The sequence below is a fragment of the Gymnoscopelus braueri genome, assembly GCF_963280865.1.
Source record: "Gymnoscopelus braueri genome assembly, chromosome: 14".
NCBI classification, from domain to species: Eukaryota; Metazoa; Chordata; class Actinopteri; order Myctophiformes; family Myctophidae; genus Gymnoscopelus; species Gymnoscopelus braueri.
Window position 1 is genome coordinate 23,155,346 of NC_137619.1, and position 27,990 is coordinate 23,183,335.

Sequence of the window (27,990 nt, forward strand, 5' to 3'; positions counted from 1 at the left end):
TTGACGACACATTGTGTAATTATTGCGTAAATCTAAATTCATCATCCTCAATATGATAACGTTCTGCCAATAAGGCCAATAAACTTGTGTTCTATGTGACATTTGATCAGAAATGGTCAACTGCTGGTTCTGGTTGTATAGAAGAAAGATGGAGCAATAATTGCACAATTTATCTAGGCACCTTTTTAATCACAGAGCTTTTGATACTGCTCTGCTTGATACTGTTCACCTAATTGTAATAAAAGACCCTGTGTTGCGCGCTATTTGATTGGTCCAGGATAATGGCCCTTTTAATTACACTTAACGTTTGAGGTACTGTAACATTGTTTAATTGTAATTAAGAACCCTTGTGTTGTGCGCCGTTTGATTGGTCAGGGCTAATGCACCTTAATTGCACAGGACGTTTGAGGTAGCCTACTGTACATTGTTTAATTGTAATTAAGGACCCAATCAAAATGGTTACAGCTTGCAGCTGGATGTGTTAAGGCATGGGGTGGTATGGTTGGTATTTGTAAATCATTTGAGTTAAGGTTTAGGCACTGTTTGTATGGTTAAGAAGTTTAGGCATGTGGCTTTGGTGTGGTTAAGTTTAGTTAAGTTTAGGTGCTGTTAGTATGACTAAAGGATCACGCTGCTGTCAATACATGTCATGATGTCCTTTCACAATGTAAATCATAATGCAGTATCTTGCATAAACATGGATAATGTTCCAGTTTAATGACTTTATTGTTAATTTTCACTTAAGGATAGGCAGTCTGTGTTAGTAGCCTGGCTTCACATGGAGACCGCTTATATCAGTGCTTAAGTTTAGGGGTGTAGCCTGCTATTCTTCAGTTTGAGGAAAAATGACATGTGCAGCCACTCCCTCCAAAGAAAAGTCTCTTTATATACTGTAGTTTGTCTTATGACAAATAGCTGATCTACAAATCGTGAGATTGTGGATTTTCGCAGAATGTTAGCCAATTTTCACCAAATGTTATTATGATATACCCAGAATTGGGACGACAGGGTTCATATGGTTCAGGCCTTTTCACATAGGAAGCGCGGGCAGATAGAACGGGCGTGGGGCATCTTGACAGGTGGAGTGACAAGTCGGCGTGGCCGCATCCCTTAAAAATGTCTCAAGTTAGTGCTTGTCTCACACACGATGAATTGTTAACTTTTTTTTCCCTATGTGATGTGTAGAAATGCAGCATGTGGAGGTGCCTGACATTCAAGTATTAACTTCAGTCACCCAGTGTCCAGTGCCCATTGTGGTGAAAATGGACCCCTCATACATTTTGGTTGAAAATGTTAAATTCAGTGCACATTATGTCTTTACTTAGTTTGTTTGAAATTAACTGGTGAATTTTGTGGACTGTTAAGCCTGATATATACTTTGACTGACGTACGTTGTCATGTGTCTAAAATAGCCGATACACAAGCTCACAGCGGCTCACAGATTTTGGCGCATGAACTTGTATATTTGCTATCAGCACAGAACACTACGAGAGACATATTAGGCATTACACTTATAAAGGTTATGACAACGGCTGCCTAAGAAAATGTTTTGATGCTTAATCAATAAGTATCAGTTATTTGCATTAGTTAGTTTGCAGTCGCGTCACGCAGCATTAGTATTACTTAATGGTTTGGGTGTCACTATCGGGTGAACATTTCATGACCGATTAACAGATACTCCCATGTATGTGTGGTTTCAGAGAAGAGGAGCATAGTCCTGGGAAGCAACAGGAGGAAACGTACTCTTCCCCATCCTGCTCTCAAACCGACACAGGTGATGGGTGCCTTCCATCATCCAACACCACTGCCTCACTGTCTCTATGGTCCTCTCCCTACTCGACTCAGAGGGAGGGACAAAAAGGGAAGAAAAATAAGAGAGCCAGCCACGATGCCCATTCAAGGTCTCCCTCGCCATTGTGGAGATCAGGCGACTCCCCGGCAGGCCAAAGCACCAGAAAGGTGGCTAAATTGTCTGAATTGACCAGGGCCTCAACAAGGTCCCCTTCATCGTCCCACAGCTCTAGAGCCATTCACCGAAGAAAATGGAGAGATGAGGAAGTCAGCAATGCTGCCCGTTCAAGGTCGCCGTTCCGGAGATTAGGTGACTCCCCGACAGGCCAAAGCACCAGAAAGGTGGCCGTGTGGTCTGAATTGACCACGGCTCCCGCAGTTTCTTCCTCCACATCAAAGCGCAAGCGTGGAGGAAGAAATTTGAGGAGCCGTGAGAAAGCCTGGCAGACCAGGAAGGTGTTCGTGGTGTCACAAACAAATGAAACGTACCAAACAAAGACACCGGGAGACCCTGGCAGGAGATCACCGGCTGCTCCCGTCTCTGTCCCAGGTGAGGCATACGGTCGCTGCCAGTACTGTGGCCAATACCAAAACAAAGGGAGATGGAGAAGGGTGTCCTACTGGAGACGCAGATCCAGAACGACCTCCTTGAGACGCAGGGCCGGCACAACCACCTGGGAGCACATGCCCACTCCCATCGCTCCCGCTGGTAAACGCCGCAGCATCGAGCAGTGCCACCTCTGCAAAGGAAAAGGCAGACACCAAATGACTCACTGGAAGTGCGGTCGTTGCATGGTTCCCTTGTGCCTGTCGCTGCGCAGGAATTGCTTTGCAGTGTGGCATGGAGTGAAGACCACAGAGGGGACTGTAGGAAATGGCTGTGCACAGAGCCAGCCTGTCTAATCTATATTCCCTCCATATTATAACCCCCTCCCTGTCCCTATTAGGGGTGTTTGTACTAGGTAACATCATGGGACCTTAACCTACAGTAGGGATGACTCCTCTTGGTGGCACAAAATGATGCTAGTTTTTGCATGCAATGCAGTCGTTTTATTTTTTTTAAGGTTTGAACTTGAAGAAAAGGGCATGTATTCATTCATTCATTAATTTTCACAAACGTTTTGCTGCAACTATCGATAATTGTCTTAATCATTCTACTTTTTCAATTATCTGAATAAGCGAGAAGCAATACTTTCTTTTTTATCGTTCACAATGCGATGTAGATTGTCTATAAAAAGTATTTTTTCAAATCCAAGAACTGTTGCAGCCCTGCTTTTCTGTTTCCCCCTGCTGTATCTAAACATAATTGAATAAAGTAAAAAATGAAGTAAAAATAAAATGAGTCATATTTGTATTGCAACATTACATGAGGAGTTATGAATAGGCCTCCACAAACACATTTTCCGGGTTATTCACAAAATTGTTAATATTGACACACACCTGTGACAATAGTCCAGATAAGTATAGCAGCCAGTGATGTAGCAGTTGACTGTAGAGAACCACAGATTGGAGGCTGTTTTCATGTGTCCCTTATCTGCTGTGTATCTGTGGCGAGTGGTGCTGGGGTGTTTGGTGGATAAATATAGCTGCGTTGGTGTGAACCTCCTCTCTCCTCGGCTTTTGTAGGCTCACCAAAAAAAGCTTTCTAGGGAGGGGGGTAATGGAAGGTGGGGGGGGGGGTGAAGGGGGCATGGGTGGGTTAGGAGGGACAGCGAAATGAGGGAGGGAAGAAGTGAGCAAGTGATGGGTCGAAGAGAGGTAGAATGGGGAGGATGACAAAGGAAGGCAGCAGCCATAAAGGACTGGCATGCGAGGGTGGGAGAACATGGAAGTGGGGAGAAAAGGAGTGGAGAAGGAATGATTCAGAGGGGTGGCTCACCAGGGAGCATTCAGCCCTAATGAGAACCCTGGTGGCTCACCATCTCTCTTCCATCCCTTCACCAACCTTTGCTTCTTCCCTCCCTCCCGTCCTGTCTAATTCCATCTAATGTTTCAGGTGTTAATATAGGCCTGGTTATGACTACATCACGTCTGTGTGTATAATATGCTGCTACTTTACTGGTCTATGTGGAAATGGAGGGAGACAAATGGAGAGATGATTGGGGGACGCAATAGAGGCATCTTTTTATGACGGCAATTGAGTATCTTCATCATTTGGCTTTGCGTTCTGTTTGAAGCCAAAGGAAGCCTGTAATGTATTACATACATTGTTCTATGTGTATATGCCATGTTTATCTTAAAAGGCTTTTTTTTTCTGGATGAGATCATTGGCAGTGAAGATGCTCTCCAGGAAGAATGCTGCCCCCTTCCTTTTTCGACTTCAGACGACTGCCATTTGTTTGAAGTCTGTTCAGTTGGTTGACAAATGTTAGACATCAGTTGAGATGGATTCTGCCGCTGGAAACAGTGAAGCTACTAATCTGGGTCTTCATTCATAAAGAAAATTCTTGGAATTACTGTATGCTAAAACATCATCTGAAACGTATTTCTTAATATACTTACCCTGATTAAAAATGGATAAATACCTAACACAAAGTTGCATAGGGTCACTTTAAAACTACATTTAAGTCTGTCTCTTTCTCCCGACATTGAGGAAATTGCACAATGTCTGAACTACAATAAAGATGTCTGTGCATCTATTCTGTACAACTGCTTCAAATAACTATTGACCTCATTCAAAAGGGTCTACATTTCTCAATGGAAGAATAGAGAGACCACCTCCAATCACTACAGAGTTGCCGGTTATATCAACATAACATAAGATTGGTTAAAGTTGTATTAATTCAACGACGGTTGTATCTTAAGCACCTGTCATTACCATTACTGTGTTTGAAAACTCTTTGAAATGCACTATTGACAAATGTGTTTCAATAACAGCCTTGTCATACCTGCCAACTTGCATACATTTTGCATGCTAACTGCAATTCTTCGTCAATGTAAATGCCAACTGAAAACTATACAAATGCAAAAAGATTTATAATTTTGTTACAGAAAACAACCACTTAAAAACTATTCTGAATATGTATTCGGTACTTAAACAATATTCCTTTACTTCCGTTACATCAGCCCCTAGTCTCAGAACCATGGAGAACCATGGCATAAGGGCTCTGGAGCGGGACAATCTCATGTGATGTGTCCCGGTCCCACACATTGGTACAGGCTGTGCTGGGGACATTGACCTGGCTTTAGTCTCTTTGGTGCCATCTTCTATTTTTATTTGTATTTAAAGAAAATTACATTCTATGAAATAATCCCTGATTAGACAGTTACAATTACAAGACCACCAGGTGAATGCAATTCACTTTCTGGTATGATGGAAAACTAGCAGTATCACGGTTAGTTCCTGCAGATGTTTGAGGTAGTAGGTAGTATGTGCTAATAAATGATCTGTATAACTTATATCCTTTTTCCCTCCAGGTGATATGGGTGTGTAATAACTGCCGGAAGCAGCAGGAGATCTTGAACAAGCCGGGTGAGTGGTTCTCCAGTCCGGTCGAGAAGACCGCCATCAGCGATCCCTCCATCTCTCTGACCCCCGGTGACAAGAAGCTCCGGTCCCGCTCCCAGGCGCCCCTAGGCTCCACGACGGCTCCTCTGGACCCCAACAGGCCCAGGACCCCCGGGACCACGGCTGGTATCGACCCCCGTTCACGCAGCGAGCCGCCTCGAGACACGTAAGCCAACTTGCTGTCCTGGAAGTGAACCGCTTCTTTCTTTCTTTCTTTCTTGGCTAGGGGACAATGGATTACTGTGAGACAATGAAAAGGCATCTGTAGGAGAATATCATGTTTTATGTACAGTACTCTTCCTCTCTTTGTTGCTCTGGCCTTCTCTAGGAGAAATGGTAGGGGAGGAGGAGCTGGACGTGGGGAGCGTCGTCCGGGACAGCCCAGGCTGCAGACCCAGGTGTCGATGGACCGGGACCTGCGAGGAGGAGACTCCAGGGAGCGCAGGGAGGGCCGGCGGCTGACCAAGGTACGCTCGCTGGAGCACGACCCGGTTGGGGGACAGACAGAAGAGGGGGCCTACCACCACATGATGGACCCCAGCGGACACCATCCGCCTCGCCAATACCCATGTCAGGCGCCGCAAGCAGGGGTGGTGCTCCCTGGGGGTCGGGGAGGGCACCCCATGCATCCCCAGGGCAGAGGGGTGGGCGTGGCGGGAGAGGGGGAGGTGGGTGGTGGGGTCTCGGGCCCAGCGGTGCGGCCAGGAGCCAACGGCAGCAGGCCCGGACAGAGGACGGTGGGCGGGGTTAGCGGGCTGCATGAACACGCCCCCTCACTACAACAGCAACCCCCTGAACTCCGAGAGCCCCCCGGTTCAGGGCCGGGCTCTAGTCCTGGCCAGGCCCAACCTCAGATGAGACGGACCAAACGGGAGAAGTCGGAGAGCATGCTGCGAAATGACTCGCTGAGCTCGGACCAGTCGGAGTCTTTGCGGCCGCCCCCGCCACGACCCTACAAGACGAAGCGGGGGATGGGCACGGGCGGAGGCAAGAGGCAGACGAGTGTCAGCAGCTCAGAGGAGGAAGGAGGAACCACGCCAGAGTACAGCAGCTGTGAGGACGCAGAGATCGAGAGTGTCAGCGAGAGAGGTGAGAGCCGCTCTGATCCTCACTTAATGAGGGTTTTAATGGTTGAGCTGTGAAGAGATGCAAAACTGTTGTAATGAGTCTGATTGATTGATTGCCGTCTTGTCTGCCTTTATGCACTGTCTGTTTGCCACTCTGTCTGCAAATTGTCCACCAGAGGGTGCTGAAAATGCATTAAATTATGCATGCACACTTTAGGTTACCTTTTCATTTACTTTTTATTTTGTTACAGTTTTAATGAATAGTGGTATCTCAGAACCAATGGATAACAGCTAATTGACATAGTTAAAGTAAGATTATTCAGCATGTGTACTTTCGTGTACTCATGTATGTGTAGGACTGGGAACTTGAGTTGGCATTTGCTTTATGAGCTACAGTATACTGTACAGTTAGGGTTCAAATAACAAGAATATAGTGTATAGCAATACATCAGATGCAAACTCAATGTAAAATGTAGAGTTTGCTGACGGATCCAATCATTCCTTTTCAGACATTCTTTTGGTTATTGGGTATAATTCAAGATGATAAACACACTGAAAATAATAGAAACACAATTCAAAGCTAGTGTGTATTGTATCGTGTGTGTGTGTGTGTGTGTGTGTGTGTGTGTGTGTGTGTGTGTGTGTGTGTGCGCGCTCGCGCATTATGTTGAGGTTTGAATGCTGTGTGTGTGTGTGTGTGTGTGTGTGTGTGTCTGTGTGTTATGCATATGTGTGTTTATATCTGTGTCTGCACAGTAAATATCCAGTGTTCATGTATTAATTTGAAACTCTGAGCATATACAAATGTAAACAAATTAACTTGTATTTTACACTCTGAGTTAAATTAACACTCAGGATTTTACTGTGTGTGTGCCTATCACAATTATTACATAATCGTCTAGCAATTGTTTTGCATAATCGCCATAATCGTTTCCATGCTGAAAATCGTCAAGTAAAATGTAATAATCGTGACAGATTATGTAATAATCGCGACACACTGTGTGTGTGTGTGTGTGTGTGTGTGTGTGTGTGTGTGTGTGTGTGTGTGCGTGCGTGCGTGCGCACTCCCTCCGTGGAGCTCTTTGGCAGGGAGGGTGATGTTTGTAGTGTAGAGTGCTGTTTAGTGTCAGTCTGCTGTCTTCTCAGACTGAGAATCTTGAGAGCATCTCTCTGCCTCAAAATGCTGTGTTCGCTGGGAGAGGTAAGGCTGGCTACAACCATCTGTCCTGTAGGTAGGAGTGAAGCTAGTTCTCTTCTCTTCTCTTCTCTTCTCTTCTCTTCTCTTCTCTTCTCTTCTCTTCTCTTCTCTTCTCTTCTCTTCTCTTCTCTTCTCTTCTCTTCTCTTCTCTTCTCTTCTCTTCTCTATATGATCATTCTTTCCTCTACTCTTTTTGTATATTTATTCTTGTCATTTGGCAAAAATGGTCACATCTGTTGTACGTGTTGGCAGAACAGTATTTGTTTTGTATCATTGACTACCAAAATATGTAATTTGTATTCTGTTGTGCGGTAGTTCTTTAGCTCGGTTGTATTTTCATGAACAGCTCCTGAAATATTGTCTAACTTGATGACTGGGTGTAATTGTTTAGTTTTTTTTATAGTTGTCACGAACTGCATGTAATGTTTTCATGCTAGTGTGTGTGTGTGTGTGTGTGTGTGTGTGTGTGTGTGTGTGTGTATAATGTGTGTATGTACAGTATGTGTGTCTGAGAGTGCATGTGCTTGCGCTATCTATGCACATGTGTGAGTGTGTCTGTGTCATTGGTTTCAGTCTGGCCCTGGGGAGGAACATCCCAGCCTGTTTGCGTGTGTGTGTGTGTGTGTGTGTGTGTGTGTGTGTGTGTGTGTGTGTCTGAGTGTGAGTGCGTGACACTAGTTGACACTACTGTTGACCCTGTTTGACCTTATGAAGCCCTTTTATATCCCCCGAGCCAGAGGAGAACCTGCTGTTAACACTCCAATCTTGTCCAAGCATGACACACAGCACAGTGCTAGCTCATAGCTGTGATGCTGGAGGATACAAAACTTGAAAGAAAAGCTACTGTACTGTATTGAAGAAATCTGTGTTCTGACCCGTCTATATACAGTACGTTACGCACCTCTGTTATGTAATGATAACATTATAATTATGTCAGCCTCTTTGCTACTATGTCCACTAAGGAGGATATGCTCTGCAAAATAACATTTATAGGCAAACATAATTATTTTTCAACCTACAACACAACTGCACATACATTCACTTTATCTTTTTTACAGTGCACATATTTCCAATTAGTGACGCTCCCAGCATTTAACTCTGTACGCCAGTGGTTCTCAAACCTTTTCATGTCAAGGACCCCCAAATAGATAATGTAATTTGGCCGCGGACCCCCATCTCAAAATATTTTGTTCCAGGGACCCCCAGAAGCTTAGATTTGAGTCAAAAATGTTAGCTTTAAAAAAATATATTCAAAGATTTGCACAAAATCTTCAAGATTTTTCAAAAATAGCAGATCTACTGTACAAGCACTGCCGCGCTATGAGCTTGTAGATCTACTATTTTTGAATAGCCAAAGTATAAAATAATGGTTAAAGTGGTTAACATGATTGTGACGCTATATTAACTGATTTAGCTGGGTACCCCCAGGTACCCCCCCAGGACCCCTGGGGGTCCCCAGACCCCACTTTGACAACCAATGCTGTAAAGCTATGTCTGTCTTATACTCCCATCGCGTGAGGGTGTTACTTAGCAAAAAAAAAAGAACAGATCTGCACTCGTCACAATAAATTAGGCCTAAAGCCCTGCACAGCTACTGTTATATGACGCAACACTTTTTAACATAAGCCCACTTTGATTTAGTGCGGTTTGTTCTTAGTTGAAGTGCCTGTGTGTGTGTCTGTGTGTGCACCACTGTGTGGACGGGAACCAGGCCAGGTGACGATCGATCAAGTGGAAGGTCTTAAGACGAGAGTGCTCTGTCGGGACGAGGTTCTAAACAGATCGGTGGGCTTTTTCCTTTTTTAGCTTGAGGCTGAGGCCCGGGTCAGAGCCGAGATGTGCTTGTTGGCAGCGGAGGAAAGCGTCCAGGCATGTAAATCATACTCGGGGAGCAGTGGTGGAAGAAGTACTCAGATTCTTTTTTTCTTTTTTTACTTAACCAATTAAAACCCCATATGGTTGAGCGGAGTACCTCAGGGCTCTATGTTAGTGTATTTTTTTTTTGTTATTGTGGGGAAAGCTTTCGCTGAAAATAGCCGATCGACAAGCTCATTTTGTGAGCTTGTCGATCTGCTATTTTCAGCGAAAGCTTTCCCCACAATACGGACGCTGGGGTTTAAGTGGTTAAGTAAAAGTAGAGATGCCACAAATTAGAAATACTCTGAGTAAAAAGTAAAAACAAGTCCAGTATTCAAAATTACTTGAGTAAAAGTACAAAAAGTATAGGCATCAAAACCAAATTGTAAAAATGTGTCAAAAGAATTTTAATAAAAAAGTTGATCTGCAAGCCTACATGGTGAGCTTGCTATTTGAAATGTTTTTTGTATGTTTTGTAATAATAATCTAAAGCTACAAATTGAATAGTAACTAAAGCTGTCAAATAATTGTAGTGGAGTAAAGTATAAAGTATCAAAGAATGGAAATGCTCAAGTAAAGTAAAAGTACCTCAAAACTGTTTCTTAAGTACAGTAGCCTACTTGAGTAAATGTACTTAGTTACTTTCCAGCACTGCTCGGGAGCATGCAGGCGTGTACAGGCATGCACGTGCGTGTGGGAGCTCACAGAAAGGCACATGTGAGCATATGCATGAACGCGCCTGCATGCGTGTGTGCACACGCACACGCACACACGTACCCGGTTCCAGTTTAGGCCACAGTCTCTTGAGCAGACAGACACACATGCACAAGTGAATGTACACTGTACAGCACACAGAAACACACACAGAAACACATACAGCACACACACACACACACACACACACACACACACACACACACACACACACACACACACACACACACACACACACTCTACAGTTTAAGGGTCTACTGTGATTGGTGAGAACTGGAATGTCCATTGTCATAGCATTGTTTGTAGGATTACATAATGTCACTATAGGCAGTGGTGGAAAAACTACTCAAATGTTTTAATCAATACTGTAATGCATCAATGTATGTATCAATACTACAATGTAGAAATACACTGTAAAAGTCCGGAATTCAAAATGTACTTGCGTAAAAGTGAAAAAGTATTGGTATCAAAATGTACTTAAAGTACCAAAAGTAGAAAGTACTCATTATGAAAAAATAATCCATTTCACAAGTTTTCAAGTGTATAAAAGGTATAAAAATCTTTTGAAAATAGAAGATCTACAAGCTCACAATGCGTCACATCGCGACGCATGTGAGCTTGTAGATCGGCTATTTTCAAATGGCCGAAATGTATCTAGGGCTGAAGTGGGTAATGTATGTTTTGTAATAATAATCAAAATCTACCAAGTAACTAGTAACTAACGTTTTCAAATATTTGTAGCGGAGTAAAAGTATACTATTTGCCTCAGAGATGTAGTGGAGTAGAAGTAAAAGTATTGAACATTGGAAATACTCCTGTAAAGTAAAAAAGGCCTCAAAATTGTACTGCACTTGAGTAAATGTACTTAGTTACTTTACACCACTGACTATAGGTTGTCACCGCTGATCAGCCTCAGACCATCAGAGCCCTCTGGGTTACCACCAGTAGTCTTTAGCCTCCGTTTAGCACCATGGTGTAATGGTCTCATCGGGATGGTTCAGCAGCTCTCAGCCCAAGTGAAGAAACGTTCTTATTTCAAAATTGTACACCATGCTCTTATTTTGTTTCCGTATTGTTGTTTCTTCTACATAACATTAATATCTTGCTTAACCCGTTAAGACCTGAGGCTGATTCTACAAATGCCTTCTAAATCAGTAGTTCTCAAACTTTTTCGTGCCAAGAGAGAGAGTATAACGGAATAGATTGAAGAGAGAGAGAGAGAATATAACGGAATAGATTGAAGAGAGAGAGAGAGAATATAACGGAATAGATTGAAGAGAGAGAGAGAGAGAATATAACGGAATAGATTGAAGAGAGAGAGAGAGAGAATATAACGGAATAGATTGAAGAGAGAGAGAGAGAATATATAAGGAATAGATTGAAGAGAGAGAGAGAGAATATATAAGGAATAGATTGAAGAGAGAGAGAGAGAATATAACGGAATAGATTGAAGAGAGAGAGAGAGAATATAACGGAATAGATTGAAGAGAGAGAGAGAGAGAATATAACGGAATAGATTGAAGAGAGAGAGAGAGAATATAACGGAATAGATTGAAGAGAGAGAGAGAGAGAATATAACGGAATAGATTGAAGAGAGAGAGAGAGAGAATATAACGGAATAGATTGAAGAGAGAGAGAGAGAGAATATAACGGAATAGATTGAAGAGAGAGAGAGAGAGAATATAACGGAATAGATTGAAGAGAGAGAGAGAGAGAATATAACGGAATAGATTGAAGAGAGAGAGAGAGAATATAACGGAATAGATTGAAGAGAGAGAGAGAGAGAGAATATAACGGAATAGATTGAAGAGAGAGAGAGAGAATATAACGGAATAGATTGAAGAGAGAGAGAGAGAGAGAGAGAGATGATAACGGAATAGATTGAAGAGAGAGAGACATGGAAACGGAATATATTGAAGAGAGAGAGACATGGAAACGGAATATATTGAAGAGAGAGAGACATGGAAACGGAATAGATTGAAGAGAGAGAGAGATGGAAACGGAATGGATTGGACATCTCAACCTGCCATTAACAGGAATCGAACCCTCAATCATTGGACTGACAGGCTGCAACACTGCCTATAGTGCTATACACAAATCCACGGAGCGCTGCCCTGGGCGCAGCCATTGCTGCTGTGTCAACGCTCCGCGGACGCGACACCGCAGCAATGGCCGCCTACAGGTAGCTACAGGCAGTGCGTCTGTGGATTCGTCTATAGCTTTGACCAGGCTGATGTTGTCTGTTGAAGATCATAAACTCTTGCCTTCTGTCATGAACCAAGCCCCTGTTTCACTAACACTAAGATCACTCGTTCACAAACCATTTACCAATAGAGAAATTGTATGTCTCCTCGGAACCGATACCAGTGAAAGCAACCGATCTACAAGCTCAGAAACACGTTGCTATCTGAAAAGTTTTGAGATTGTAGATCGGCTATATTCAGAATGAAGTATGTCATACATTGAAAAAACATAGTCTCAAATAAGCATTTCAGGTTATCTTTAACAATTGCACATGTATTAATTGACACAAACATACTGTGTGCAATGCAACTCTAATAAAGTCGACATCAAGTGAGACTTGAACTGGCGACCTTCAGGTTGTGAGGCACAGGTTTAAGCAAGAAGCCATTGGACCAACAGACAAGAACCTGTGAAAAAGGAGATCACACAGATGATACAGTTTCACGCAAATAGCTGAAAAATCCTGGGTTAAAGTGTTTTTCAAACTGCTCAAAATTGCGGACAATCTAAGGGCGGAGCTTACTGGTCAACGTGATATATGTGTTCCTCATGAGTCAAGGCACATGTGTAAGCAGGTTTAATGGCTGTCGGCCAAACGAGTCATGACTTTTGCCTGTTTAAAGTTTGCATTTTCAAAAAATCGCTATAGCGCCCCCCTTTGACCAATTGGAGTAAGATTGGTTTCAGTGATATTTGGAATGACCCTCAACATTACCGCAAAGTTTCAAAGAAATGTGAGTCTGCATGTATGTGTAGGGGCAGATGAATAATTGTCATAAAACTGCAATATTCATTGGCTTATTAAAGCTTATTTTTTTCACTTAGAAAAAATCCGCTCCCACCGTTTTGGTTGGCATAGGTCCAAAGTTCATGTGTAAAAAGTTTCGTGCAGATTGTTCAAAAATCCCAGGAGGAGATAGATTTTAACAGCTTTTCATGTAATTCAAAATGGTGGGAGATCTAAAGGTCAGAGGTCAAAAGTCCGAGTGTGAAAGTTGTTCATCATGAGTAGACGCATGTGTGTATTGAAGTTTCATGGCTGTAGGTCAAACAGGGCATGAGTTGTACCTGTTCAAAGTTGGCATTTTCAATTGAGTGCTATAGCGCCACCTTTTGACGAAAGATTGTGAGATTTATTTCTTGATAGTTTTTCATGACCATCTACCATATGGCCGAGTTTCGTAAAAAGCGACAGCACGGTTCAGCCAGAACTGCGAAAAGTGGCAGAAACAGAAGAATACAGGCAACATTAAAACAGGTCCAGAGCTGAGCTCTGGCCCCGTAATGAAACTTGCAGACTGCAGGACCAACTCTATAGATTTTGGTGCCCCCTTTCTCTAGCACCTCCTTAAGTAATTATACAATATAACCACCCCGCCACTAATAAATAATCATTTAAAAGGTTTACATTTTCAGCCCCATTTTCAGCGCTAAAGCTGTGTACACTTCAGACGTGAAGCAAAATGTTCTCTTTCCCACAATTACATACAAAGTCAATTAATATACTGTAAAGACGTGAATAGATGCACACACACACAAACACGCATGCACACACACACACACACACACACACACACACACACGCGCACACGCACGCGCGCGCGCGCATGCACAATAAGTTGATGCAGGATTTTCTTTCTCCCTAATATCCGTATTGGCATTGGCCCAAAACTCCAGTATTGGTCGGGTTCTAGTAATTACCTCAGGATAACTAGGAAATCTATTTTTAATCCTCCTATTGTAAACAAATGTTTAACTGGGAGTTATTGTGTTCAACAGCGGGTTACAAAAATAGATGCTAGGTCTCATGACTGCTGCTGTAACTGTGATATAGTCATATTTATAACTCTGTCCTGTCTCTGAGTGTTCAATAAACGTAACCCTGGCCACTGCTAAACAAATACATGATGAAGAGGCCCCACATCTGGCCGAGCTGTGTATGGTTGGAGTATGGCTGGAATGCACAGTGTATACTGCTTAGTTTGTGACTGTTTGAGTGTGTATGTGTAAATGTGTGTGTGCATGTACGTATGGGTACGTTTCTGTGCGAGAGAGGGACTGCTGGATGATTAAATAGGTGAGTGTTTATAGGCAATGGAATGGGAATGTATGTACAGTATGTGGCAGTTTGATTGATTGAATATTTTATTAGGCAAAAAAATTTAAAACAGCAAAAAGTCCTGGTTTCCAATGAGGTACTTGCTATTCAATTCATAGTCATATATAGTGGCACCACAGTTCAAATATCAATACAAAAATACAGAAAAAGATAACACTATGTACAACAAAAAAAAATAAAATCAGGGGAAACAAAATGTACAAAAAAAAGGGGGGGTCGTCTGTCTAACGGGAAAATAGTACTACCTCCTTTTTTGGCCTCCTGAAAGGTGAATTTTCAGTGTTTTAAATTAGCCCAGCGAACTGCACTTTTTGAGGGATGGGGTTAGACTATTCCAAACCTGGGTGGCAGTGCTGTAGAAGGAGAATTTGCCCATGTTTGTCTTATGGGTGGGTGGTACCAGATCGTTGTTAACGCTCCCTCTAGTTTTGTGACTGTGGGTGTCGCTAACTTTTTGGACACCCACACTGACTGTATGGACTGTAATGTGATGTGTGTGTGCAAATGTCTGCTTCTAGCAAAATCTTCCTTTTGTCTTACAGGTGACTGGGAGTGTTACCCTCATGACCCCACTGTATGGCATGTAAGTCACTGGGTGGGTATTTACGCCAATTTCAGCTCTTCTGCATTAACCACACTGGGAATGCATGTCCCTCCAGTTATGCAATACCTGTTGAACCCATTGTCAAAGTAACCGTTGTCAGAGTATACTGCAGCACTGATTATCATAGTACTTGGAGGCGAGTATGTGACGTCAGTACTAGAGATGCGCGGATCGCGGTTTTAGCCGCGGTTGCCGCAGTTAACCGCGGTTTGGGTGGATTCGGGTCAATCAAATATAATTATTAATTCATATCGGATAAACCGCGGGTGAAATATTGCGGTAAATAAATTAATGACATCTAATATATCTATCCATAAAATAGCAAAATCTCTGCGTGCTTGTGTCTGTGTGAGTGTGTAGAGCAGCCTCTGTGCGATGCGATCACAAAAAGCATTGATTTAGCCTATGGAATGTCGGTGCGTCTTTTTTCTTTTTTTTTAACCGGTGCTGCGCTGAACATACAGAGTCTGTATGTTCAGCGCAGCAGAGCAGTGCGCTCTGTATGCTGGATGCCGCATGTATGTTGGATGCCTGTATGTTGTATGCCGCACAGAGTCTGTATGTTCAGCGCAGCAGAGCAGTGCGCTCTGTATGTTCAGCGCAGCACCGGTTTAAAAAAAAGAAAAAAGACGCACCGACATTCCATAGGCTAAATCAATGCATTTTGTGATCGCATCGCACAACTAATACTAAAACTAACAGGGAATACCAGAAAATAATAATATTTTGACATACGGGAAAAACGGTTGGTGCGGATGCAGATATTTAAATTGGATAATATAATTATTGCGGGTGGATAACGTGCGGATAATTAATTTGTACATGCGGATTCGGGTGACGTGAGAGGCCATCCGCGCATCTCTAGTCAGTACTATGACGTTATATTGATGACATCAGGGATATCTCCATTTGTGGGCATAAAATGGACACAGGCAGACAAATACAGAGATCTCCATATATGGGCATGAAAGGGACACAGTCAGATAGAGACAGTGCCACTTCCCACTGGGCACATCACTACCATGGGTCCTCTGTGATGTACACGGCAAGTATGAAATCAATCGGTCAGACGAATACAAGAACGCTTGCCCCAAAACACACTCGCCCCGGGTCAAATCCGGCGACCTCGGAGCGGTCGGACCCACGTATTTCTGGCTACCAAAGACTGCCGCTGAGGGAGAGTGTTCCGCCAAAATGAGTGTGTTTTGATGAAATATCATGTCAAAGAAAAGGCAGTCTCTAAAAGATAGTTCTTCACTAGCACTAGCAGTAGCAGCAGCATTGCTTATGTGCAAATTGTCAAAGAGGTGGCCCGCAGCAGCAAAATGGTTATTAAAAGCTGTGCATATTTCTTTTTCATCTGTTAAAACATAATTTCCGAGACTAAGATGAGTGGGGAGGGCACTGGAATTTTGCTTTCTGGTGGAATTGATGGTCTTCCAGAACTTTTTGGGGTTAGAGTGAGTACAGCTTTTACCAAGTAAATCTACATAATTAGATTTAGCTTTTCTCACTAGCGCAGTACATTTGTTGCGTAGCTGCCTGGAGGCCAGCCAGTGAGAGGGGTCACCTGAGCGTCTGGCTTGGGCCCATGTTTTATTTCTTCACTGGAATAATGAAGATAATTAATCCGAAAACCATTTATTTATAGATTGATTGATTGATGATCTCTATTTTGGGGCTGTCATATTAGGTGAACATTTGAAAAAATAGCAGATGGACAAGCTCACGCAACATGACACGTTGTAGATCGGCTATTGTTGTCAAAGACATTTGGTGTAGAGAGAAAGAAGGAGAGGACCAAGAATAGACCCTTGGGGGACCCGGTAAACTGAAGTATATAGGATTTAAGTTGTTAAAGTTATGGCATGTTTAGCCTGTTGACTATGACTCGGGGTGTACTTGACATTAGTGCTGACCATTTTTCATGGTTTGATTTTTTTAAATCAGAATGAACTTAACTCTTTGATTGCCATGGACTTGGTCCACAGTGCCATGGACGAGTTAGGCGAGTTGGGCCTTTTTTAGTGGTTTTCCACCAGATGGCGCTGTTGGCTACCTTATGAATGATGCTTTCACTGCCAGATGACCCAGAAGTAAAAAAAACAGCTTGTTTACTTCCTGTTTATTTCCTATGGGAAAATGCCTATATCTCCGTTCCTTAGCTTTACGGCCAAAACAAGGCACATTGAACTGGCCACAGCTGTGCAATGGATTATTGCGCGTGGATAAAAAAAAGTTCAGAGACTCCCGCGTGCGTGTAATGAGACGATCTCCGTGCGGACAGAGTTCACGAAAAATATTCCATGATTTTGGAAGGTAGGTAAAAGGTTTTCGCTGGCACTAGGGTGACACTATTACACATTTACTCTGGCAGTTAAAGAGTTAATTGCCACATCACAGGTTTACAGGTGTAAAGAAGTGTGTGAAATACATTTTTGTGCAAGCGCCATCATTGTTGTTGTTTTCAGAAAGAGAAAAGAAGAGGGGGGAACAAGGAGAGCAAGCAGGAAAAAATTGAATAGTAAAGACAAAAGGAGAGACAAAAGTCAAAGATATCTACATATATACACATAGCATAAACCAGCAGGTACAGTATGTACATGAGGTTAGACACGGTATGTACAAGAGCGTATCACCGCATTGTCAGGTTCACATAGAATGGTAGTCCACACACAGGTCAGGCCTTGTTCAACAGTCGCATATACACTGTTTGTGTGTATTGTGCGTCGGTACCGCTGGATTTGTGTTTTCTTGACTGCTGTGTGCGTTCCTTTCGGCTGCAGCATCCTGTGACCTGGCAGCCATCCAAAGAGGGGGACCATCTGATTGGACACATCACCCTCAGCAAGAGGAGCGCCAACATGCCCAAAGACGCCGGGGCACTCCTGGGGTTAAAGGTCAGAGCACCCTGGGACACGCACGCACACATTTATTTATCTGTGTTGTTATAGTGAGTATAGACAGAGACAGAGTAATACCAGACAGTGCTCACACAAACAAACAAACACTGGCTGGTTATAGTACAACTGATACACAGATCTGACTAGGACAGCAACTATTGATTATTTCCTTGCAGATTATTCTATCGATCGCTTTTTTGATTAATCGACTAATCAGGAAGTGCAGGCTTTTTAAATATATTCATAAATGTTTTATGTATCAACACATCTATTAACCAGCATCTCTCTGCCTCTTAGGTGGTTGGTGGCAGGGTAACAGAGACAGGCAGATTGGGGGCCTTCATCACCAAAGTCAAGAAAGGAAGCCTGGCTGATGTGGTGGGGCATCTACGGGCAGGTAGGCTACGCACGCGCGCACACACACACACACACACACACACACACACACACACACACACACACACACACACACACACACACACACACACACACACACACACACACACACACACACACACACACACACACACACTTAATTGGTTAATGTATGTTTTGTAATAATAATTTAAAGGTAGGGTAAGTGATATTTTTTGGTTAAAACAAAAGTATTTTGTTAAAAGGTTAAAACACTATATTCTGATAGTAATCATTGCTATAGAGTGTTTGTTCAGTAACAGGAGTCTCTGTCTCTCCAGCTCTTTTTTCCGGTAGGTGTCAAAATCTCAGCCAATTAGGAGAAAGTACCCATTTTTAAGCTTAATTTGTATAGTGTTCCAGTTCCAATTTTGCCTGCTCATTTCTTTGTGTCACCACCTCCAATTTCACTTGTTTAATCTATATCCTGATTGAGTTCTCTATCCTGATTGGATGAAATTGGAAATGAAACTGAAACTGAAACGAAAATGCATTTTCTGTTTAATAAAGAGCTGGAGAGACATGGAGACTCCTTTTACTGAACAAACACTCTATAGCAATGAGTACTATCAGAATATGAGCTATTTAACACTTATTTTAACCAATGCAAATCACTTACCCTACCTTTAAATAATTAATTAAAGTCATTTGTAACTATAGTTTGGAGTGAAAAGTACATTTGTTTCAGAGATGTAGTGGGGTAGAAGTATCAGGAAATGGAAATACTCAAGTATAGTAAAGGTACCTTGAAATTGTACTCAAGTACAGTAAATGCACACACACACACACACACACACACACACACACACACACACACACACACACACACACACACACACACACACACACACACACACACACACACACGCGCGCGCGCGTACATGTGCACGTGCGTAAACACACTCACACAGACTAATGGCTCATCAGTGAAAATGTTCTTTCAGGGGACGAAGTTTTACAATGGAACGGAAAACTGTTACCAGGGGCAACCATGAAAGAAGTTTACAACATCATTCTGGAGTCCCAGTCAGAGCCTCAAGTAGAACTGGTGGTGTCTAGACCTATTGGGTAAGTCAAGACAAGATTAACATACTGCACTGTCACATCCTGTGGCTGGAGATCTTGATAAAAAACAACAACAATATGGCCTTTATAATTAAATCAATATTCATATCAGAGCTCCCGTATGTAGACTATTATATAACAATGTGCTGTTTGTGTTGCTTTTTAGTGAAGTTAAAAAGCGATATAGTGTGAGTGACCGCTATGTAATGTAAATCCTACTGTGTCTTGGGTAAGGGACGAGAGCTTGCACTTGATCGCTGCCAGCCTACATAACATTTGTCACTTTTATACAGAGATCCCACAATAGTGGCATAAAGAAGATGCATCATTATTGCCTGCTTTTTTTTTTTACACTGAACCAAGCGAAGCCTTGATCATGTGTACTTTTACATAGTCCGGCGTTCCTGGAATCAGAGGCGTGACATGGAATACAACAGTGTCAGCATCTAGTGTTAAACCTGCAGCAAAGTCCAACTGATGTCAGAACTTTTTCTTTTTTTTTAAATTATGTCATTAAGAACTTGCCTGCCAGAACAAAGTTCTCTAAGAGGTTCTAGCCAAACAAAGTTCAGACAGAACATTTTGTGGGATTAGTCAGATGTTTTGTTCTGGCCAAGGCCTCAACACACTGGGGCCACACTGCTGTAAAGAAGTGCATTTACCTGCCTGTGTCTGTGTGCTTTTGCTGTCGGGTACAGGTAGACTATACATTTAGTTTGATAGCCTATGCATTTATTACACCAATACGGATAGCTCAGTCGGCAGAGCACTTGCCTTTGGACCTCAAGTTCCTGGGTTTGATCCTGGGCACCTTAAACCCAGCGTATAAGTATCACGGCTTGCGCTCCAACTCAGCAATCCATCTCCCGGGGGTCTAGTGCATTGAAAGACAACTTCGTTCTAGACCGATACCGAAATACTTACTTTAATTACTTAAGCAAAGCTATGTCTCAAAAGTTTTTTGTATTGTTCATTTAGATTAGGCCAAATAATTTAGGCCAATTCATAACTGTCTGTCTTTAATGACAGTGGGTTGGGTTGTGAAAATAGCAACGATGAGAAATTTAACAAAAGGAGCGGTTCACTGCAGAAAGGTGCGTGGACCTTAGATATCACACCTCTGTCCCGCTGTACCGGCTGTCCCTTTTACACAGACGTAGATTCAGCTATGTGACTATACCTCCACTGTCGACTCAAAAGTGGCACAACAATGACCCCCCCCCCTTTCTGTGTCCGTACTTTTTATACAGAACAGCGAGGCGGAATGATGGGGAACGTTCTCGCCTTGAACAGCCTGTGTAAAAGGGGCCATTGAACGTATCATTTTATGTAGGCTGGCAGCGATTTTCCAGGGCAAGCTCTCGACACAGAACATTTTGTGAAGTGTTATATCACATTTTCACATGTCCTCCTCGAAATAGAACGATAGGATTAACATTAAATATTGGCAAAGTTTCCCTTTTAACGCCTTATTATGAGAAAGGATTTCATATGAAAAAATATGCATTATTTTACTCAAGCATCTGTTTACTCTATATGATCATTCTAATCTAATGTGCTCCTTCATGAGGGGAAAAAAGAAAGTTGAACGTATTAATTTCTCTCCAAACACTTGCGAAGGGTGTATAGAAAATATCAGTAAGTAAATAAACAGCCCATTGCATTAGGAATCCCTAATCCTCCCATACTTCACACTCCATTCTCATTCACAACAACATGGGACTTGTGTCTTTCTGACACGTGCGTATGGGAAGACAAATTGTGATTAGAAAAATGACTACAGATGGTCATTTTGCATCCCCTTTTTCTAAATCAACAAAAGGCTTTTTAACTCTTTGTTGTGTTTTAGATGTATCCGCAGTCAAATCTTGAGTGTTTAAACCTGAGTGTGAACAAATTAAACCAAATCCATTATGGACCGGTGGGGTCCGTTTGGTTTTATTAATGAAACCAAATCCATTATGGACCTATAGGGTCTGTTTGGTTCTATTAATGAAACCAAATCCATTATGGACCCATAGGTTCCGATTGGTTCAATTTGTTCACCCTCCGTGTTAAAATAACAAGGTTTAACACAGGATTTAATTGTGTCCTTTCTCATTGCTGTGAATGACTCCTGTATCCAAAGAGAGGCCAAGTGTTATTCCTACAGTATTTGATGTCTTAAATCTAAAGGTGCATTCAGTGATACTTTTCCAAACACACTAGAGCTGAAGTTGGGAGGATGGGCTACTGAACATTAAGCAAATAGTATTTAGTTTTACACAAACCTTTTCACAAACGTGGCAGTCCTACTTCAATTTTCTTCTTTCTAGATTTTATGTTTTTATTTACCATACCGTTACCAGCTTTGTTTAGAAGCCAACTTTCTGTTGCCTCAGATTCTGTGTTCACTTGTTTTGTGTTTCAATATAGCATTGTTGTCATTTACATATGCAGTCCAGAGGATTACCATTAGCCTTAACTACAGTTACCATTTTGTTACCCTGGATCAAATCACTTTTTATTGTCCAGTCATGACAAAAGTATCTCTGCTGTCCGGCAGCAACCAGCTAACTCCAAAATGTTAATTTTTCAGGAAATGACAAAAACAAAACAAAAGTGGAGTTAGGAGGTTTTGTTCATCATTGATAAGAACAGCTGAATGGATCTTCAAGCTCACAATGAGGTTTGAGGTCAAAAGGGGGTGGAGCCTGGAGTCAGCTAAACCAGCTAACTCCACCCCCCTTTGGTGAAATTAGCTGGTTTAGCAGAAAGTTTGAGGATCCAATGGAGTTAGCTGGTTTTGTCAGAAGTGCTTTTTAATACTTTTCATTGGTTCAATAATTTTTTTATCAATACACAGACGTAAAGGGTGTTCAATGGCCCTGATTTATGGAAAAAAAAGTTAGCTGGTCTCTGCTGGACAGCAACGAAAATAAAGAAATATGTACATACAGTATGTCAATAACCACCTGTACCATGTTTTGCTTTATTGAAACACTAAATGTTTACAGACAGAATCTGTGGTGGCAGAAAGTTGTCCTCTTAACCACTCAAACCCTGCATACTCTCTTGACTGGTGTCTGCCATGGGTCTAGACTACTTGGTCCCTTCCCTTTTCCCTCTATACCAAATCTCTTTGCCTATTATGACATGGCCAAAAGAGGGATGCTAGGCTTCATGCGGTTCAAATTGTTGGTAATGGTGAGAAAAAAAAACATTCTTTACCAAGAGAAAACGAACGTATATTGGCCATGTTTGTGAAAACGGTCTATTCATTATTTCTTTTTTTGTTTTTGGAATGGGCTCAAGAGCTGCCTACCATTCATTTGATCATGTTGGTTTACCATTGACACCTTAGACAGGGAGGCATGCAGGAATGGCTGACAGCTACTTAACTTATGAAAAAAACGGATTCCAGTGTTTTCCAGTGATTTATGGGTTATTTAAAGTGGTGGTGGCAAGACAACAACTTATTGAACTGGATGTGACCACTACTGGGCGATCAGCTATTCCTCAATCAAATACTTTATGGGCCAAACAACGACACATGAGATGCAAAATATAAATGAGAACCTCAGCCTTCTGTGCAACAACAACAAAGTCGCAGAAAATAGCCATTTATAAGCGTGCAGACCGGCTATTTTGAGCAGGCAACACTGTCTTACGACAAAGTATGAATCAGGCTTAAGAGAGTTCGGTTTTGGCAAGTGCGTTTTGTAATGGAACTGTGTAAAACTGCGCTGGAACACCATAGGGACCACAACCTCTGGAAAACACTGCATTCATAACAGCTCAGTTCCTCTATCATCTCTCTACACTGTAAAATCCTCAAGTGTTAATTTAAAGCTGAGAGTGTACAAGTGTAACCAAATAGACCCGCAAGGATCCATTTAGATTTGTACACTCTCAGAGTCACAAATGTATAAATGAACACTGATGATTTTACTGTGTACTTTCTCATGACGTTTAGCCTAAACCATATTTTGACCTGAAAGTCAAAATAACCTTCAATTGCAATAACCTTTATCTAACTGTAGAGGTCCCTAGCTAATACATCTGTAATGCATGCGTGCCTGTGCATTTATATGCAGTTAGATTTCAGTGTTAATTTAACTCTGAGAGTGTAAGAATTGACCCTTACAAGTAAATGTTTACACTTCTCAGAGTTAAGTTATGTTATTTGTGTTAATTTAACATGAAATGTTTTACAATCTCAGAGTGAAATTAATGCTCTGGAACAGTACGCATACTCAGATTTGGTCCGGTCAGATATCAGAGTTATTGACAGGTTGTCTCTACTGTTTGTCTTTCCAGTGATATCCCAAGAATACCAGACACATCCCACCCCCCTCTAGAATCTAGTACGTATCTCCTCTGAATTGCCTCTCTGTTTTTTATGATTTATTTACTGTAGTTAATGTTGTCTGTCTGTTTTTTTTGTGGGCGTACAGTATGCGTCTCTCTCTGTTTTGTGTCTATACTTTTGTCTGGTTTCTTTGTCTGTCTGTCTCCCTGTCCTTATTTCTGTCAAAATGTCTGTCTGACTGTCTCTGTCCCTCCTTATTTCTGTCTGTTAATCTCTGTCTGTTAGTCTGTGTATGTGTGTTTCTGTATGTCTGTCCGCCCGTCCGCCTGTTCGTCCTTATCTCTGTTTGTCAGTCTGTTTATTTGTGGGTATGTGTGTCCGTTTCTTTTTTCTTTTTGTGTGTCATTGTCTGTTTATCTCTCTGTCACTCTTTCTTTTTGTCTCTCTGCATCATCCTCCCTTCCATTCGTCCACTCTCTATAACTGTGTATTCACATCTTCTCTCACTTATCTGTGATTCTTTTATTGTCTAGTTTCGTATGAGTTGTGCTCTCGCTCTGTTTTTGTTATGTTTTATGTTTATTTATTTGACATAGACATCACAATCACATTGGTCGAACCAGATGCATTGCTTATATGGCACGAGTGCTAGTTTTCAACACCTGTCCACAGGAGGCTTTTCTAAAATAGACACTAGTCTAAAACCCAATCAAGTACAAACAAAGAATGTATATATACTAGTAATAATTAACATCATCAAAATCTGACCCAATACATTAACTCGAGAAACAAAAGTAAATATAACCATTCAAATAACCAGTCAGAAACTATTCATGTTAACACACAGGACTGCACGCACACACACACACACACACACACACACACACACACACACACACACACACACACACACACACACACACACACACACACACACACACACACACACACACACACACACACACACACACAATGATCTGCTTTAATTGACGAAGCAAAGATCAACACCTCACATCTAACAAGCCACACATCTTGACTGACTAGTCTTGAATTACAAATCTATGTGTTCGCTAGCCTACTCCTTTGAACTTCTCATGTATGTGTGCGTGCGTGTGTGTACTGTGGCTCTGGCAGCAGGTTCCAGTTCTTTTGAGTCCCAGAAGATGGAAAGACCGTCCATATCTGTCCTGTCTCCGTCCAGTCCTGGAATGCTGCGAGATGCACCGCAACTCATGCCTGGACAACTCTCTGTGAGTGTATGTGTATGTACTACCGTACTGTGGTGTGTCTGCATTAATCTGTTTTCATATACAGAATGTACAACAGTACGTACGTGTGTGTGTGTGTTTCTGCCCTCCAGGTTAAGCTGTGGTATGATAAAGTGGGTCACCAGCTGATCGTCAACGTAATGCAGGGGACGGAGCTTCCTCCTCGAATGGACGGCCGGCCCAGAAACCCCTACGTGAAAATGTACTTCCTTCCTGACCGGAGGTACAGCAAACACACTGCTAAATATACTGTATACATACTGTGTGTGTGTGTGTGTGTGTGTGTGTGTGTGTGTGTGTGTGTGTGTGTGTGTGTGTGTGTGTGTGTGTGTGTGTGTGTGTGTGTGTGTGTGTGTGTGTGTGTGTGTGCACGTGCGCGCCGTATCTCGACGCGTTGTGAGCTTGTGTAGATGTGCTTTGTTGAAAAACAGGGATACTCCAAATTGGACTATTTTCATTGAAGTATCTGAACTGCTTTGATGTTTAAATGGCTTGATGAACTGAGCCAATTTATTATGGAACTGGACTTGTGTGTGTGTGTGGATAGATACCTTTTATTATCCCTTGGGGAAATTCAGTCGCCCAGAGGCGGCACAGCAGTTAACACATTGACCGCCAGAGGTTAATCTCATAATGTACTCACCAGTGCCAACGTTTATTGTTGTTTTTTGTTTTTTTCACGTCGCCATAGACCTCGTTAAAATCCTTAAGATTGAGCTGTGCACTGTTTGTATACATCGCGGAGATCTCCCTGCGTCTACCAGTGAAAACCACGTGTCAAACGGAGCCGCCATGTTGTAGTTAGAACGGTTTATGTTAAACAGTGATCAGCGAGGAGAAAAACTACAATCGAAGAAAATGGCGTTTTAGTGTGCGCTTTAGAATGGAGGCCGACGGGATCAGCAAAACGTGATCCCGAATAATTCCGTTTCCGGTGGTGTTACAATGAAATGTGCCGTATAGAAAATTGAAAAAAGGTTTTTTTTTTCGAAAAAAAAGGAAAAAGCACCACAGCCCGTAGGCTACGGGATCGGCGCTTTACGGTTGGATTTATCGGCCCGTAGGCTACGGGCCTGGCGGTGGTAGTGTTAAGGTTACAAAGGTACAGGTAAAGAGTAAGGAAAATAAAAAGTACTGTTGTGTAAAGCAATACAAGGCTAAAAGAAAAACAAGAAGCATCAACAATACAGAGCAACAATACATGTGTGTGTGTCTCTGTACTCATGCGTGCATGCATGCCTGTGTCCCACACAGCGATAAGAGCAAGCGGAGAACCAAAACGGTGAAGAAGACGGGAGAACCCAAGTGGAACCAAACCTTCGTCTACCCACACATCCACCGCAGGGACTTCAGGAACCACATGCTGGAGCTGACGGTCTGGGACCAGTCCAGACTACCAGAGGAGGACAGCAGCTTCATGGGAGAGGTAACCAACAAACACACACACACACACACACACACACACACACACACACACACACACACACACACATGAACATAAGCATGCGTATCGTATGCGCCCACACACGTACACAATCTTAGCGTGGCTTGTCTTATGTCAGGTCCTGATAGAGTTGGAGACGGCGCTGTTAGACGACCAGCCCCACTGGTACCCCCTGCAGACACACGACGTGTCCTCCATCCCCCTGCCCAGACCATCCCCATTCCTGGCCCGCAGACACACGCACACCGAGACCCCCAGCAAGAAGCTACAACGTAAGTCTGGGGGGGTACACATTGTATGTGTTTGTGTGTGCAATGTAAATGGGTGATTATTTTATGGAATCACATGTGAGTGAACATTTCTGTCTTTGTATTCCTTATACGTGTGTGTGTGTGTGTGTGTGTGTGTGTGTGTGTGTGTGTGTGTGTGTGTGTGTGTGTGTGTGTGTGTGTGTGTGTGTGTGTGTGTGTGTGTGTGTGTGTGTGTGTGTGTGTGTGTGTGTGTGTGTGTGTGTGTGTGTGTGTGAAACAATCCCCTGTATGATCGTACATGTACATTATAGTCTTTTCTTTGTCCAGGTGTGTGTGTGTGTACAGGTACATGTCGATACAAAAGCTGTCTGAATACTGTATGTATTCCATATGTGTGTGTACTCTGTGTGTCTATAATTATGTGTGTACTGTGTGTCTATGGTTGTGTAGGTTCTCAGCGTGTAACAGACCCTGAGTTTGATGAGGGTTCAACAGTAGTGTGTAAAGGTGGGTTAGGGTATCGCGCACACACAGTGTTCCCACATCAGTCTCAGTTATTTGTAGTGGTGGTAGATGGCAGGTTGGGGTGTGAAAGATAAGCAGGCATTCCCAAGGCTGTATGGTTTACCTGGACTTAAAACAAAACAAAACTTAAACAAAACAAAATGTGAGAAAATGTTAACTAATTTATTTCAAACAATGAAACTTAAACTGAATTATGTTCAGTTCTACTGTGATGGCCTTTGGTTTACACAATACATTGTACTATGTATTGGATTGAGAGAATTAGGCTCAGTTCGTCTGTCTGTACAGTTTGTGTACATAATACTGCATAAACCTGTTCATTGGAAATCTAAAACCTCACCTAAATACATAAAGGCATACAGGGTAACTTTTACAATTAAACTAGTTATTTCTTATATATGATAATGATATATATAATAGAATATTTTTCATAATACAATTGTTTCATAAGAACTTTTCCACATAATGTGTTTTTTAACAACTTCTATAAACACTATTCTTGTTGCGAATGTCTGCCGCTAAGATGTCATGAACACTTGAAGTTCGCTTTACATTTCTTTAGGGACTAATTTCTAATTAATCAGAACTTTCTAATGCATTAAAGTCCAACAATAACATAACTTTGATAAAAGCATTCTTTTGAAAATGGGCGGCAGTACTGTCAAGTATACCATGATTCTTCTTAGTCAATGTTCCTTTAAAAAAACCTGGGTGGGCCTGTATGACT

The 27,990-nt window shown here is 42.2% G+C and overlaps 1 protein-coding gene across 2 annotated transcripts in view; it reads left to right on the forward strand.

The window, feature by feature from the left end:
- The window catches only part of rims1a (regulating synaptic membrane exocytosis 1a), a gene marked incomplete at both ends in the record, with an annotated part of 103,493 nt that overhangs the window by 45,410 nt on the left and 30,093 nt on the right, over positions 1 to 27,990 (forward strand). Inside the window, 13 exons of one of the 2 annotated variants that reach the window (XM_080450312.1) lie at positions 5,209 to 5,465; positions 5,628 to 6,388; positions 15,041 to 15,081; positions 17,889 to 18,002; positions 18,303 to 18,402; positions 19,364 to 19,487; positions 21,105 to 21,122; positions 23,784 to 23,830; positions 24,910 to 25,025; positions 25,136 to 25,266; positions 26,298 to 26,469; positions 26,606 to 26,759; positions 27,189 to 27,245. In XM_080450312.1, the coding sequence (XP_080306438.1) occupies positions 5,209 to 5,465; positions 5,628 to 6,388; positions 15,041 to 15,081; positions 17,889 to 18,002; positions 18,303 to 18,402; positions 19,364 to 19,487; positions 21,105 to 21,122; positions 23,784 to 23,830; positions 24,910 to 25,025; positions 25,136 to 25,266; positions 26,298 to 26,469; positions 26,606 to 26,759; positions 27,189 to 27,245 (2,092 nt within the window). The remainder of the gene's footprint in view (positions 1 to 5,208; positions 5,466 to 5,627; positions 6,389 to 15,040; positions 15,082 to 17,888; positions 18,003 to 18,302; positions 18,403 to 19,363; positions 19,488 to 21,104; positions 21,123 to 23,783; positions 23,831 to 24,909; positions 25,026 to 25,135; positions 25,267 to 26,297; positions 26,470 to 26,605; positions 26,760 to 27,188; positions 27,246 to 27,990) is intronic. The other variant, XM_080450311.1, reaches the window with a different exon arrangement.